The sequence below is a fragment of the Crinia signifera genome, chromosome 11 (assembly GCF_055691185.1).
Source record: "Crinia signifera chromosome 11, ASM5569118v1, whole genome shotgun sequence".
Lineage (NCBI taxonomy): Eukaryota > Metazoa > Chordata > Amphibia > Anura > Myobatrachidae > Crinia > Crinia signifera.
In genome coordinates this window covers 58,026,969-58,042,517 of record NC_139227.1, presented here as the reverse complement: position 1 = coordinate 58,042,517, position 15,549 = coordinate 58,026,969, and the positions used below count along the sequence as shown (strand labels likewise).

Sequence of the window (15,549 nt, the reverse complement as noted above, 5' to 3'; positions counted from 1 at the left end):
TGAAAAATTTTGAGCCAGAACTGCATTTTTGTGTAAAAAATGTAATTTTTCATGTTCACTGCCCACTTGTATCAAAATTGGTGAAACCCCTGGGGGTTTGAAATGTACACTATACCCCTAGATGAATTCCCTGAGGGGTGTAGTTTGCAAAATGGGGTCACTTGTGGGGGGGTTCCACTGTATTGGTGCTTGGGGGGTCTTGCTAATGCGACATAGCACCCACCAAAATTCCACCAGAATCTGAGCTGCAAAATCCCAAAATCACTCCTTCCCTTCTGAGTCCTGCCATGCACCCAAATGGTATTTTTTGGTCACATGTGAGGCATTGCCGTACTCGGGAGAAATTGGGGCACAGATTTTGGGGTGCTTTGTCTCCTTCATACCTTCTGAAAATGAAAAATTTTGAGCCAAAACTGCATTTTTGTGTAAAAAAATGTAATTTTTCATTTTCACTGCCCACTTGTATCAAAATTGGTGAAACCCCTGGGGGTTTGAAATGTACACTATACCCCTAGATGAATTCCCTGAGGGGTGTAGTTTTCAAAATGGGGTGACTTGTGGGGGGGTTCCACTGTATTGGTGCTTGGGGGGTCTTGCTAATGCGACATAGCACCCACCAAAATTCCACCAGAATCTGAGCTGCAAAATCCAAAAATCACTCCTTCCGTTCTGAGTCCTGCCATGCACCCAACTGGTATTTTTTGGTCACATGTGAGGCATTGCCGTACTCGGGAGAAATTGGGGCACAGATTTTGGGGTGCTTTTTCTCCTTCATACCTTCTGAAAATGAAAAATTTCGAGCCAGAACTGCATTTTTGTGTAAAAAATGTAATTTTTCATTTTCACTGCCCACTTGTATCAAAATTGGTGAAACCCCTGGGGGTTTGAAATGTACACTATACCCCTAGATGAATTCCCTGAGGGGTGTAGTTTTCAAAATGGGGTGACTTGTGGGGGGGTTCCACTGTATTGGTGCTTGGGGGGTCTTGCTAATGCGACATAGCACCCACCAAAATTCCACCAGAATCTGAGCCGCAAAATCCAAAAATCACTCCTTCCGTTCTGAGTCCTGCCATGCACCCAACTGGTATTTTTTGGTCACATGTGAGGCATTTCCGTACTCGGGAGAAATTGGGGCACATATTTTGGGGTGCTTTTTCTCCTTCATACCTTCTGAAAATGAAAAATTTTGAGCCAGAACTGCATTTTTGTGTAAAAAAATGTAATTTTTCATTTTCACTGCCCACTTGTATCAAAATTGGTGAAACCCCTGGGGGTTTGAAATGTACACTATACCCCTAGATGAATTCCCTGAGGGGTGTACTTTGCAAAATGGGGTGACTTGTGGGGGGGTTCCACTGTATTGGTGCAACATAGCACCCACCATTCATTCCACCAGAATCTGTGCTGCAAAATCCAAAAATCACTCCTTCCCTTCTGAGTCCTGCCATGCACCCAACTGGTATTTTTTGGTCACATGTGAGGCATTGCCGTACTCGGGAGAAATTGGGGCACAGATTTTGGGGTGCTTTTTCTCCTTCATACCTTCTGAAAATGAAAAATTTTGAGCCAGAACTGCATTTTTGTGTAAAAAAATGTAATTTTTCATTTTCACTGCCCACTTGTATCAAAATTGGTGAAACCCCTGGGGGTTTGAAATGTACACTATACCCCTAGATGAATTCCCTGAGGGGTGTACTTTGCAAAATGGGGTCACTTGTGGGGGGGTTCCACTGTATTGGTGCTTTGGGGGTCTTGCTAATGCGACATAGCACCCACCAAAATTCCACCAGAATCTGAGCTGCAAAATCCAAAAATCACTCCTTCCCTTCTGAGTCCTGCCATGCACCCAACTGGTATTTTTTGGTCACATGTGAGGCATTGCCGTACTCGGGAGAAATTGGGGCACAGATTTTGGGGTGCTTTGTCTACTTCATACCTTCTGAAAATGACAAATTTGGAGCCAGAACTGTATTTTTGTGTAAAAAAAATAATTTTTCATTTTCACTGCCCAGTTGTACCACAATTGGTGAAACCCCTGGGGGTTTGAAATGTACACTATACCCCTAGATGAATTCCCTGAGGGGTGTAGTTTGCAAAATGGGGTCACTTGTGGGGGGGGTCCTAACTTTTAGCATCTTATGGTGCCTAGAAACCTACATGGTGCCTAAAAAATAATCTCATAAAAAGGAGGCTCCAAAATCAAGTAGGTGCTCCTTCTATTATGAAGCCTGTGGTTTGGTCACCGTGCACACTAGGGCCACATATAGGATATTTATGAAAACAAAAGAATTGGGGGAATCAATTTTCAGTCACATTTCTCTAGTAAAATGTACTGTGTTCCTTAGAAAAATGTATTAAAATTGCAAATCTGCAAAAAAAAAGAAATTTTGAAATTTCACCTACACTTTGTTTTAATTCCTGTGAAACACCTAAAGGGTTAACAAACTTCCAAAATGCTGTTTTGAATACTGTGAGGGGTGCAGTTTTTGAAATGGCATCATTTATGGGGGTGTCTCACATACAAGTCCCTCAAAGTCACATCAGAACTGAACTGGTCCCTAAAAAAAATCAGTGTTTGAAATTTTCTTGAAAATTTGAGAATTTGCTATTCATATTGTAAGCCTCCTAGTGTCCCAAAAAATTAAAAGGAAGTTGAAATAATGATGTCAACATAAAGTAGACATATGGTCTATGTTAGTTATTCACTATTTTGAGTGGTAAGATTATTTGTCTCACAAGCAGAAAATTTAACATTTTGCAAATCGCTAAATTTTCCATTTTTTCACGATATTTTGGTATTTTTCACAAAAAAACACAGACTGTATCGACCCAAATTTACCACTAATTTGAAGTACAATGTGTCACGAAAAAACAATCTCAAAATCACTGGGATAAGTAAAAGCAAAAAAAAAGTTATCCCCACTTAAGTGAGACATGTCAGATTTGAAAAAAAGGGCTCTGTCAGGAACGCAAAAACTGGCTCTGTCAGGAAGGGGTTAAGATTTTGGAATGCTGCTCAATACTGTATAGGTTATATGTTATCTGTATTGTCATTGTATATATGTATATATATATATATATATATATATATATATATATATATATATATATATATATATATATATATAATGTAATAAAAGATTATAAAAAAAAAAAAAGATGTAGAAAGTGTCACATCAGAATTCTCACAGGCAATTCATACATGAAAAATAGATAAGCAAGAACATATATAGTGAAGTATGCTTTTAAAAGTTCATATAGGGACTATCTTCCCAAGGATGAAAGAATGTAGTCTTCCTTTATACGAAAGTGGTACTATTCTTTAGAGGTTCACCTCCTGTGCAGGAGGTGAACCTCTAAAGAATAGTACCACTTTCGTATAAAGGAAGACTACATTCTTTCATCCTTGGGAAGATAGTCCCTATATGAACTTTTAAAAACATACTTCACTATATATATATATATATATATATATAGATGTTCTATTTTTCATGTATGAATTGCCCGTGAGAAATCTGATGTGACACTTTCTACATCTTGGCCACACAAGGCAAAGACGCACGTAACTATTTCCAGCTCTTTATTATATTTGAGCGCTACAAGGATCACATGACATACCCTGTCTTGTATTATTTGTGTGGAGGGACTGAACTATCCCTCATTGGTGTTTGTGATCTTTATTGCTGCTCAAGGGGCAGTTAGTACAGTAGAGAATTTTTTTTTTGGTGTACACGGCCTGGCTCAGTTTAGGACGTTTAAAAGGTAAGGCCAGCGGATCATGGCTCTTCAGCTGGGTCCTGTAAATTCAGGACCTCTTTTACCGCCGTAAGGCTTCTCATCAATGCGCAACGAGGCATCCCCCTTGGAAGGGGGGTCCTCATCAGCATCCTGGTCATTTACCAGTTATCTCCCCCCCCCCCCCCCCCCCCCGCCAGACTGGCGCTTTGCATTAATCAGCCTTACCCTGTAATGCTTTCTGGAGACCCTGTCCGGAGACAGATAAGCACTCACCCTAGGGGGTTCCACCATATGGGGGGGAGGAAACGGGACTGGACGACACACCAAGGATGAGGATAGCCCTACAGGCTGCAGGGGTGTTGCAGATAAGAGAGGTCTACTAGCTGCACCATCAACTGAGTAAGGAACGTGGCCCAAGCAGAGAGGAGGCTATAGCTGTGGGGGTTGCCCGCGCATTGTAGCAGCTTGCGCATAAGCCGTTGTCATGGGGGGATAGGTCCGCATTACAGGATGTACAAGACATCAGCACTGGAGCCCCAGAGTCACTGGGACTGGTACCCCTGGAAGACTTTGCATTATTATTGCACTGTGAACAGGCATCTAAAAAGGCACAGTTAGCACAATATACTTCTGACAAGCAGTGACAGTGTTAAAACAGTACACAATATACAGCAAGCCTACAAGGCATAAAATGCAGTAAAATAGGCAGGCAGCCTATATGGTACAGTTAACACAGTAGACTTCTGACTGGCTGTGATAGTGTTAAAGCAGTATGCAGTACATAGCAAGCTTGCACTAGGCATACATTGCAGTGACATAGAACACAGTATATTTCTGACAGGCAGTGATAGTGTTAAAGCAGTACGCAGTACACATACAATCAGGGTTCGCAAATACTCGCTATAGCGAGTATTTTACCCACTTTGGAGCACCAGGGACTCATTTTTTATGAATGGCTGGGTCCCCTGGGACCCGCTCCGCCCATTTCGGCATGCACACCGTGTTAATATGTGTGACAAGGGCGGAGGGATCTATTTCCCCCTCAGTTGTGATGCGACCGTGGAGAAGACACAGTGTGACTTACGGACGCTTCACACATCTGCTGGGTGCGAAAATAAAAGGGTCCCTGTCACCGTAGAGTCATAGGCAGCAGTGTACGGAAGCCGCGTAAGCTGGCTCCTGCACTGTGCCTCAACAACAGACGGCTGGAGCCAATACCAGAAGCAGTTGCTCAGCAGGGGAACAGCTGCGGCTGGTGTGTGGACAGAGCACGAGGAACTGAAATCAGCATTGGGGGCCAGAACCAGGGAGGTGTGACAGTGAGGACAGAGCAGACCTGGGCAGGAAGTAGAAGATGGGTGCGTGGTCCATTTAGCAGGCTGCTTGGCTGTGTCATGTAAGGGGATTTATTGCTAGAAGGACTCGGGCTGCAGACTTCCCTCCTCCTCTCCTACCTCGCGGTGCTGCTCTCGTGTGTCACTGTCACCTCCTCCAGGCTCTGAGTGCTGGCTGTTATTGGCCCACTTGTCCCCTCCTCCCCTCACTGCACGGCTGGCAGAGAGGATGCAGCTCACCAATTAACTCTTAACAGGCAGAGCTGCCTGTAGGAGAGGCGCCTATAGACTGCTGGGATTTCACTAACCCTATCCCTCCTGTTCCTGCTGCCATTACTTTTACAATCCTGATCGGTGCAGTACAGGTGTCCCTATTCCGACAGTATGCCTTTTTCTAGTATATGTGTATCTTGCTTTATGTGAGTGGTCAAATTGCCAATTGATCCCCCCCCCCCCCCCAACCCACAATAGCCACAGTTTTGAGGGTGCCCAAATTTATGTTTGCTTACCAAAAAAAAAAAAAAAAATAGGCTCAGGCTGGCCCTTGGCTCAGGGTATATGCCATATGGAAGAGAGGAGCAGGCTTCTGTATGTGCCATGCTGGGGAAGGGGAGAGGAGGCTTCATTCCGTTGGGACTCAGAAAAGGTCAAGTAGGACCCCTATATTTGTAAGTGAGGCTTCCCAGGGACCCATAGTTTTTGAGGGTTTTCGCAATCACTGTACAATGTTGCAATGACAACTGGCACTGAGCTCCTGCAGCAGCAATAGCTGGAGCATAAACTCTGTCTGTAATCTGACTCCTGGGAGGAGAGGCCTCCTCCCCCTGCTAACAAATGGCCACCAGGGAAAGCATCCTCGCTGACCACAAACTAATATCCCCATTGGTCCAGTAGGAGCGGGTGGCAAACCTGCACCGGGCTGCTACAGCCGCTAACAGCGCCGCACGCTCCCGGCAGGGAGCGCATTACCTTCCATCCATGTGGTCCCTGGTGCCCGGCTGTGGCTCCCCAGTTCCCCGGGCCAGCTGCTTTCACTACCCGTAAGTGGTGCTGCAGCTTGCAGACTCCAGTGATAGACCCCCTGCGCTGCTGCTGTCACTGACAGTCAGTTTTAAAAATATATATATAAAAAAAAAAACTAAGGCTGCATAATGCAGTCCCTCTCTAGGTGAGTGTTGACTCCTGCCAGCACCAAAAAAACTGAGCTTCCTGGCCTGGAGATGGGGTAGAGGAGGGGAGGAGCCTGGCTGCCCTGGGAGGCAGTAAGAAGTTTAACCTCTAGAGGTGCTGGAATGCTCACTCCACTACCCACTGTTAAGTCTGTGGCCCCTGACGTGTTCCGATGAATAAAACGGACTAGACCTAGCATGGAGGCGGGGTTATAGGGGAGAGAAACCAGGCATGATGGGAAGCCTAAAGCTTGGGAGAGTTGGCGTCTGGTCCTCTGGATCTGCCTACAACCCCGATGTTATCCCTGTGGGACCCAGGAACCCTGAAGAAATTGTGGGTCCCCGGGACCCCTCACTATAAAAAGTTGGGGTCCCACACTGTTTCTGGGTCCCATCACATATTATGCTTGCTGAGCTCCCCATACAACAACAGACCCCATAGATCGGATGGAAAGGGGAGTTGTGTAAATGGCAGTTGTGTAAATGGCAGTTGTGTAAATGGCAGTTGTGTAAATGGCAGTTGTGTAAATGGCAGTTGTGTAAATGGCAGTTGTGTAAATGGCAGTTGTGTAAATGGCAATGCTGGGGTTAGGGATGGGTTGAGGTTAGATACTGGCTGGGTCGGTGCTGGGGGTAGATCAAGGCTCGACAAATTTCTTTAAAATCTAGGAGCCAAGATGAAAAAGTGTAGGAGTCAACTGAAAAAAGAGAAAGTGCACGCGCCAAAAATTATTATGTGTCACCCATCCATTACACATTATACCACACGCCATAATGCCCGATACACATTATGCCACACTCCGTAATGCCCATTACATATTATACCACATAAGTTCAGCTTACCTACATGCTCAATGCCATGGGGTAACATGCTCTCTGGCTCCTGGTCTCAGCAGCCCCAGCGCTGGCATCTACTGTACGAATAATCACCACACTGAAGCAGCAGTACAGGAGCAAGCAGCGTTCCCATGCTGCTGCTTCAGTGTAGCGATTATAGTGCCAGCACTGTGGCTGCCGAGACAGAGAGCCGGATGTCTGCAGGAAGCTGCTGCTGCTGGACGGGCCCCTTTTACAGGACTGCCGTCCTCTGCGCCGGATGCTCCCCCTCCCTCTATGCGTCTCATGCACTGCCGGGAGCCCACCATCCTGCCTGCCATCCCCTCTGCGACCATCACACTCGCTGACGCTGCCTGTCCACCCCGAGCAGAGCTGGACCCATGGGACCCGACCATTCTAAAAAAGTGAGTCCCTGGAAGGTATTTCCAGGGAAAATACGCACTAGCATGTATTTGCGAACCCTGAGGAGGAGCCACATGATACACCATCTGCGGTTACATTACTGTCCTTACCATGCTGATGAGGGACATTGCCTATTCTAATGGTGCGTACACACTGCTGCAATTAGTCATGAAATCGCTGGCAAAATGGTCGCTCAGTGACCATATTGCCAGTGATTTAATGTGCAGCCAGCGATAAATGGCTGGGAGCGCACTCCCGCGGCCAGCCCTTCATGGTCGCTGGAGCTTGCTCCTCCGATTCTCCCTAAAAATTGCTGGTCGCTGGTGCACAAAGCACTGTGCACCAGCGACACCTACTACGTCCAGCGCCGGAACCGCCCACAGCGTGACACGCCGGCCGGGACCCGCCCCCACCCTCCCTGTCACAGCGTGACACACGGCCCCCCCCCTGCTTCCTCCTCCTTCCCTGGCCGCGCATACAGCACAGAAGCTGCTGCGCAAATCTGCCAGTACCAAATCTGCCAGCACCCACACCTCCTGCGCGCCCCACAGCCGCACTAGTCAGTGCATAGGCTGTCTTTGGAGGGCATTGGTGTTGGGCAGCATGATTATGTTCATGCTGCCCATCGATGGTGATTTGCACCATCGGTGGGCAGCATGAGCATTACCATGCTGCCCCACACCTATAGTATGTGACATGAAAAAAAATGAAGGGGGCATTGGTGTTGGGCAGCATGATTATGTTCATGCTGCCCATCGATGGTGATTTGCACCATCGGTGGGCAGCATGAGCATTACCATGCTGCCCCACACCAATAGTATGTGGGCTCAATATAAATGAAGGGGGCATTGGTGTCGGGGTGGCAGGGGCCGCACGGCCGTCTTGTGCCCCCACACCCCTGGCAGAAGCGGGGCACTAGCGGCTGCTGCTGCTAGATTATCCTGCCCCTACAAAGATGACCCCTGCTACATCTGTATATACACCATATACACTTTTATTCCCTTCCAGAAGGACTTCCCACAACCCATGTCAATCATAAATGAATTTAAATAGAGGGTAAAAAAAATCTAGTCAAAATTGCTAGCAATTTTCAGGGAAAATTGCTGGTCCCTCTGAAAAACTGGATGCTGAGAAATATATTGCGGAGATATATTGCAAGTACACTGAGCAATATATTACTCAGCAATATATTGCTAGCAATATATCTCCCCCGTGTGTACACACCATAAGTGCTGCCATGGAGGACTGAGATGGGTTAAGCCATTCCTTCTTATATCACCTGTAATAGACAGTCTCACTGCTGGCAAAGTGACAGATGCTGCAGTAAGTCACAGGCTATAATGATTTATATCTGATCACACATACTAGCCTTGATGTCACTCAGTGAGTAAGTGCTCTGTGATGCAAGGTGTGTGCTGATGTATTATACTACGGCGTAGATATTACAGGTTATATATTCACTGCACTGTACTACACATCGCTCTGTGGATCAGACCTACACATTACACCACTTACTGTCACATAGATTATTCTTGTCACTCACCTTTTCCAGGGAAAACCAAGACTTGCCCAGAGATTCCAGAGAAAGCGTCAGGGATCCAACAAGAAGGAAACCACTGGAACGCGGAGAGATGCTGACTGCGGGACTATAGGCTGGAAATACCAAGAGACAATGGTGAGAAGCTCAGCTTGCCAAGCCGACGGCTGAGAAAACAGATGCACTACCCTCTGCCCTATTACTTCCCTGCAGGTGGGTGTAGAGGAGGGGAGGAGCAGACAGGCACTACCCAGGCAGAACCAGAGACACTGCACCCTGCCCTGTTACTTGCCTGCAGGTGGGTGTAGAGGAGGGAGGAGCAGAGATGCACCACCCAGGCAGAACCAGAGACACCGCATCCTGCCCTGTTACTTCCCTGCAGGTGGGTGTAGAAGAGGGAGGAGCAGAGATGCACTACCCAGGCAGAAGCAGAAACACCACACCCTTCTGTGTTAGTTCCCTGCAGAGGAGTGTAGAGGAGGGAGGAGCAGAGACGCACTACCCAAGCAGAAGCAGAGAGACACCGCACCCTGCCCTGTTACTATAGAGTCCTGAAACCGCAGGAGGTGACCCCCCACTCTGTTCCCAGAACGGGGAGCCTCCACCCCGTGAAGCGGAGGACTTATCCACACCTTTGGCAGACTACTTCTTTGCAAAGGTGCCAAGACAGGACCTGGGAGCCCTACCTTTGCCAGAGGGAAATGTTCCCCTACCGGGTTGTCCTCTATTGGAGGAAGCTACCAGGAATAAAAAGTAAAATAAACAAAACACAATCCCAAGACAAACCTCACAAACATATACTGCCGCACACTTTAACTTCTCAGCTTCAACCTGATACAGAGGCTTTTGCTTTAGCAGAGAACATAAGATATTGGCCAAACAATCATAGCCTTGGAGACCCAGGTTGATGCAATAACCTGGCGCAGGGTAAATCCAACCCCTTCAAACACTGCTTTCAGACAGCATGCAATCTATTTATCCACAGGGTCTTTGATCGCAGAACCCCCTTGCACAGGTAAAGCTGTGGATTTTGACAACCTAGCAACAGGAGCATCCACCAGTGGAATTTCTCCCACAATTTTACGTTCCTCCGGCATGGGATACAAATTGGCAAACCTTTTTGGAATAAGGAGCCTTTTATCAATCGTCTTCAACACCTCCCCAAGCAGGCCTTTCATGCCCTCATCCGAGGGAAAGATAACCGCATATCTGCGCTGCTTCTTAAACACACCCAGTTGTGGTATCTTATCCACAACAGTAAGATTTAATTTCTGCCTAACTGCCAGTATCAAATCTTCAATACTAGGGACAGAAGAACTCCTCTCTCTGATCCCAAAACATGTCTCAGTACACTCACCCACTTCCTCTGAATCTACATTAAGGAGAGGAGGTGTGGATAAAGGGTGCCTGGGGGAAACAACCTCAGGGGCCTTTGCAAACTGTTCCATAAAAGCATTCATTTTGGAGCCCACAGAAGTTTTTGAGGATGAGAATGGTCTAGGGCAGGGGTGGCCAAATCTGTCCTCAAGATCTACCAACGGTGCATGTTTTCCAGGCAACCTGTGGATCTATAGTCGGAATGAATGCAGCAGGTTTGAAAATGTGACAGTTAGTAATGACTACAGCTGTGCACCAGCTGGGTAACCTGGAAAACGTGGACCGTTGGTAGATCTCGAGGACCGGTTTGGCCATCCCTTTGTCTATTCAAAGCCTGCACCAAGCAGTCATAGAAATCCCCAGGGCAGCCGCCCACGCAGATTAGACTGCTCAGACCTATGGGCTTGAGCCCCACTGGGCACAGATTCACATGAAAGGCACAAATACCCATGGTACATTTGTTCAGCAGTTAATTTTACTTCGCACACTTGCAGTCAATTAACAAGGCAGACGCTCTCTCCCCAACAACAGCAGCACTACACCTTTCTGTCATGATAACACACACAGTGCAAAAGGTCAGGCGTTCGTACAGAATATTATACCAGTGTACTTTACTGTCTGTGCTGCTGTAATGGACCCTCCGCGGTCACTAGAGAAAGCACCTCTTCAGAAGAAATGGTCACTCTGGTCTGCAGATAGAAATCTCCCTTTCAGCTCCGCACAGTGTGGGGAAAAGGGCACCAGATCAGAGTGAAGGAAGAGACCAAGCCCCTGCTTCAGCGGGGAGGGAAGCTGGTTTGGCACCATCCCCCTGCAAGGCGCTCCTTACCAAGTGTTTCTTCTGCCTTCCAATGTCTTATCTCAGATCAGGATCACTTGGAAGTGCCTAGTTGTGCTGGGCTCCTGTAAAAGGCTTCATCACCATAATGGAGTTCAGCCTGTAAACCCTTTCCAAGATGACGGCCACAGGGAGCCGGCAAAGGACTCTCCCAGGGCCCAGGAGACCTCTCTATAAGGTCAAAGCACTGTGCTGAGAGACCAGCCTCTCAGCACACAGAAATCTGCCAGGACATGTTTCGGTCTTCCTCTGGAAGCTCCACACTGTAACCTGCACGAACTAGGTGAATATTAATTAAAAAAAAAAAACCCTAGCTACTTTAAAAAAAATGGCCCCTCAGCATAGCACCAACTCCAGTGGGCACCTAAAACGAACTGAGGAATGCCTCTCAAAGACTTAGCATAGGTGCCTAGCTCCTGCAGATCATCCTACATCCCATTGTTGTGTCGCCAGGATGGATGAAAGAGAAACAATCAGGCAGAACCAGAGACACTGCACCCTGCCCTGTTAATTCCCTGCAGGTGGGTGTAGAGGGAGAAGTAGAGAGACACACAACCAAGGCGGAACCAGAGACACCGCACCTTGCCCGGTTACTTCCCTGCAGGTGAGTGTAGAGGAGGGAGGAGCAGAGAGGCGCTACCCAGGCGGAACCTGCGACACCGCACCCTGCCCTGTTACTTCCCTGCAGGTGGGTATAGAGGAGGGAGGAGCAGAGACGCGCTACCTAGGCGGAACCAGAGACACCGCACCCTGCCCTATTACTTCCCTGCAGGTGGATGTAGAGGAATGAGGAGCCATAAACATAAGGTACCTAGAACACAATATCAAAGTGATAATAGACAAACACAAGTTATAACAGCACATTTTTTACGAGCACCTCCAGTAAGGATATGTACGTGCGTCCAGCTGCTGGCAGAGAATGCTGGGTACTAGCCAGGCCTGCCACAAAGAATTTGTAATGGATGTAATATAAAATTACTTTACGCATTCAGGTATCACCAAGCATAACAGCCTATTATAGAGATGTAACACGCATGCATTTCATGAGCACCACTACCAGGGGTACTTACCTGGGGAGTTCAATGAGAATTTCTGTATGAAAGAGAAAGGAAATTTACACATCTATCCAAGCCCCACTTACTGCTAGGTAAACTTTACAAACCGACCGCACTTACCCGGGAGGAAAGAAGCTTTTTAGGTGTGATCTGGGGACAGAATCAGGAAACACAGCTGTGAATTATATAATATATTCCCAACGGTCTCTGTTCAGAAGGGAATACTAATTACCTTGGGCTTTAGCGACTTCCTCTTATCCATCGCCGAGACAGCCCCCCCTTGTGCCTGGACAATGGAGAGTTACTATGAGACATATAGCAGGCATCACATGGCAATGATAAGGGCACGCAAAGAGCAACAGCCCCCCATACCCACACTGCCTGGGATACAGACTCGGGATCACACAGATTACTCGGGAAGGTGAAATACAGAGGTCACACAAGCACACTCCTATACAGTACTACAGCCCCCCCCACACACACACACACTGCCTGGGATAGATACAGGACCACACAGATTACTCAGGAAGGTGGGATACAGGGGTCACACAGGTACACTCCTATACAGTGCTACAGCCCCCTCACATGGGTGCCGGACAGGGTCCAGACAGTCATTAACCCGACGTTGGGATCCCGACTGTTAAAACACCGATGGCTGGGTTCCCGACGGCCGTCGGCTATTCTTCATCGTGGTGGTCCACGACCCCCATACAGGGGGGGGCTTTGTTGCACTGGCCACGCTGTATGAGTCCTGCCAGTCGGAATCCTGACGTTGGGCTAATGACTGCCGGGATCCCGAATGTCGGAATGGCATACCACACCACATCACACACACTGCCTGGAATATACAGGATCACACAGATTACTCTGGAAGGTGGGATACAGGGGTATCCCACTATCAACCTTTTCATACCCCCACTATCCATGTCGGCATGGAGTTGATTTTAAATAGTGTGGCGAGCTCGCCACGCTTCGGGCTCGGTATCTCGCCACACTATATAAAATCAACTCCACGCCGACGTAGATAGTGGTGGTATGAAAAGGTGGGAGGAGGCGTTCCGCCGCCGCTCGCCACGCTTCGGGGTGGTGTGGATAGTGGGGGGTTGCCTAAATCCCATTGTATGTCATACAAGTGTATAGTACATTCAATAGCATCGCACCGCCCAAGGACAGAGAGCAGTGAATAAATTACATGGGAAAATCGCATCGCATGCAAAAAAAAAAATTGCATGCGATGCGATTTCCCTACGGTGCCGTACGAATGCTAATTGGGGGCCCTGCTAATACAGAAGTACCCACACTCCTATACAGTGCTACAGCCCCCCTCACACACACTGCCTGGGATACAGATATGGGATCACACAGATTACTCGGGAAGGTGGGATCTAGTAACTCACCAGACTGTAGACTTCAATCTCTATATTGAAATCCGAAGTGGCATCATTGCTGTTGTGGAGATAAACGCAGTTATTCGCAAAAACTCCACACTAAGCGTATGCACATCTCCCAGCAGCCGTCACAGGTCATGCTAGGATTTCCCACTTTACCCCATGAAGGGAACTGTGCAGCCTGGCAGGCGACTACTTACAGGGTGACTGTTGTAGGATAGATGATCCTGTCTCCAGTCTGTGTATCGGCAGCCGTGGTCAGAGGAGTGGCCACAACATCATGGCTCCCAAAGCGAACCAGAACCAGGAAATAATGGCCTGGAGCTCCTGAGAAGAGAACACGTTTAGTAGAGATGAATAGGACAGACACCTAGGCACATCCTTCAGTACCTGATTCCCGGAGAGTGGTGCAGATGTAATCCACCTTCAAAGGCAGCTGAATGTCAGATATAGACACAGTTGCCCGACAAGGCCTCAGCTCTCTGGAAGGACTGGATTTGGGATCCTCTGATCTTTGTCCACGGAGTCGCTCTAACGCCTTCAGCAGAGCCCCCTTCTTCTCAGCTACACAGAAAGAAGCCACTGATTGTATCTGCATGCAAGGAAGGGACACCTGCAACATTCATATCACTCACTTACTGGACACCAAGAGCAAGCGCTCCGCTTCAGCCTCCTGCCTTGTGCCCTTTCCGTGATCAGCATCCACACAGCAGCTCAACGCAGTGCAGGCTTGCTCAATGATTCGCTGGACAGAGGACACCTCCTTACTCAGCCGCTGCCGCAGACAGGGAGAAGACATCAAGTACCGCAGACAGGGGGTCACATACTCCGCAGACAGGGAGAAGACGTTGCATACCAGAGGGGCATTAAAGTCTTAAGGTGCCCATAGACGGTCCGTTCCCGGTCCGTCCGTTTTGTACTTTGAGATGCGCGCTCCAGCACATCTCATTGTACAGTACAAAAGGTGGTACTTGTTTCCTATCTGGGCGCCCACGATTGAAATCGCGGGCATCGGGGGTAAAATCGGGGCCATCGCGGCCGATAAAAAATCGGGTGCGATGTGCCAGACGCGATGCCCGCGATTTTCCCATAGAGAACAATGTTAAATGCCTCAATTTACCCGCGATGACCGCGATTTACCATAGGAAACAATGTTAAATGGATCAATTTCCCCAAATTATCATAGGGAACAATGGGAAATGGGGCAAAAACACCCCTGAACATAAAAATGTCCCCCCAAAAGTAGTTGACGCCACCCCGCCATCAACGTGAACCCGAAGCGTGGCGAGCGCAGCGAGCCCGCGAGGGGCGGCGGTACGCGTCCTCCGACCTTTTCATGCCCTACTATCCACTAGGGCGTGGAGTGAGAATAGAATAGTGTGGCGAGCGCAGCGAGCCACCGAGCCCGAAGCGTGGCGAGCGCAGCGAGCCCCGCGAGGGGACGCGGATACCTTCACAGGTAAACGCGTCCCTTCGCGGGCTTCCCAGGTGTCCGCGTCGCCATGGACACCTGGGAAGCCCGCGAGGGGACGCGTATAACTGTGAAGGTATCCGCGTGCGCTCGCCACGCTTCGGGCTCGGTGGCTCGCTGCGCTCGCCACACTATTCTATTCTCACTCCACGCCCTAGTGGATAGTAGGGCATGAAAAGGTCGGAGGACGCGTACCGCCGCCCCTCGCGGGCTCGCTGCGCTCGCCACGCTTCGGGTTGGCGTGGATCGTGGGGTGGCGTAAACAATTGGGGGGGCCATTTCAGAGTTCAGGGTAACTATTTGGGCTCTAAGGCCCATTTAACATTGTTTCCTATAGTAAAATCGGGTCCATTGAGGCATTTAACAGTAAAATCGTGTCCATCGGGCCTTTTTACATTGA

At 48.4% G+C, this 15,549-nt stretch overlaps 1 protein-coding gene across 7 annotated transcripts in view; it reads right to left on the bottom strand.

Moving 5' to 3' along the window:
* LOC146045303 (anillin-like) overlaps positions 1-15,549 on the bottom strand; it is a 107,599-nt gene that overhangs the window by 24,251 nt on the left and 67,799 nt on the right. For all 7 annotated transcript variants that reach the window (XM_083164060.1, XM_083164059.1, XM_083164062.1 and 4 more), the window contains exons 12-19: positions 14,318-14,453; positions 14,069-14,242; positions 13,879-14,005; positions 13,688-13,736; positions 12,523-12,576; positions 12,411-12,440; positions 12,306-12,327; positions 9,027-9,136 (exon numbers count right to left, since the gene is read on the bottom strand). In XM_083164060.1, the coding sequence (XP_083020186.1) occupies positions 9,027-9,136; positions 12,306-12,327; positions 12,411-12,440; positions 12,523-12,576; positions 13,688-13,736; positions 13,879-14,005; positions 14,069-14,242; positions 14,318-14,453 (702 nt within the window). The remainder of the gene's footprint in view (positions 1-9,026; positions 9,137-12,305; positions 12,328-12,410; positions 12,441-12,522; positions 12,577-13,687; positions 13,737-13,878; positions 14,006-14,068; positions 14,243-14,317; positions 14,454-15,549) is intronic.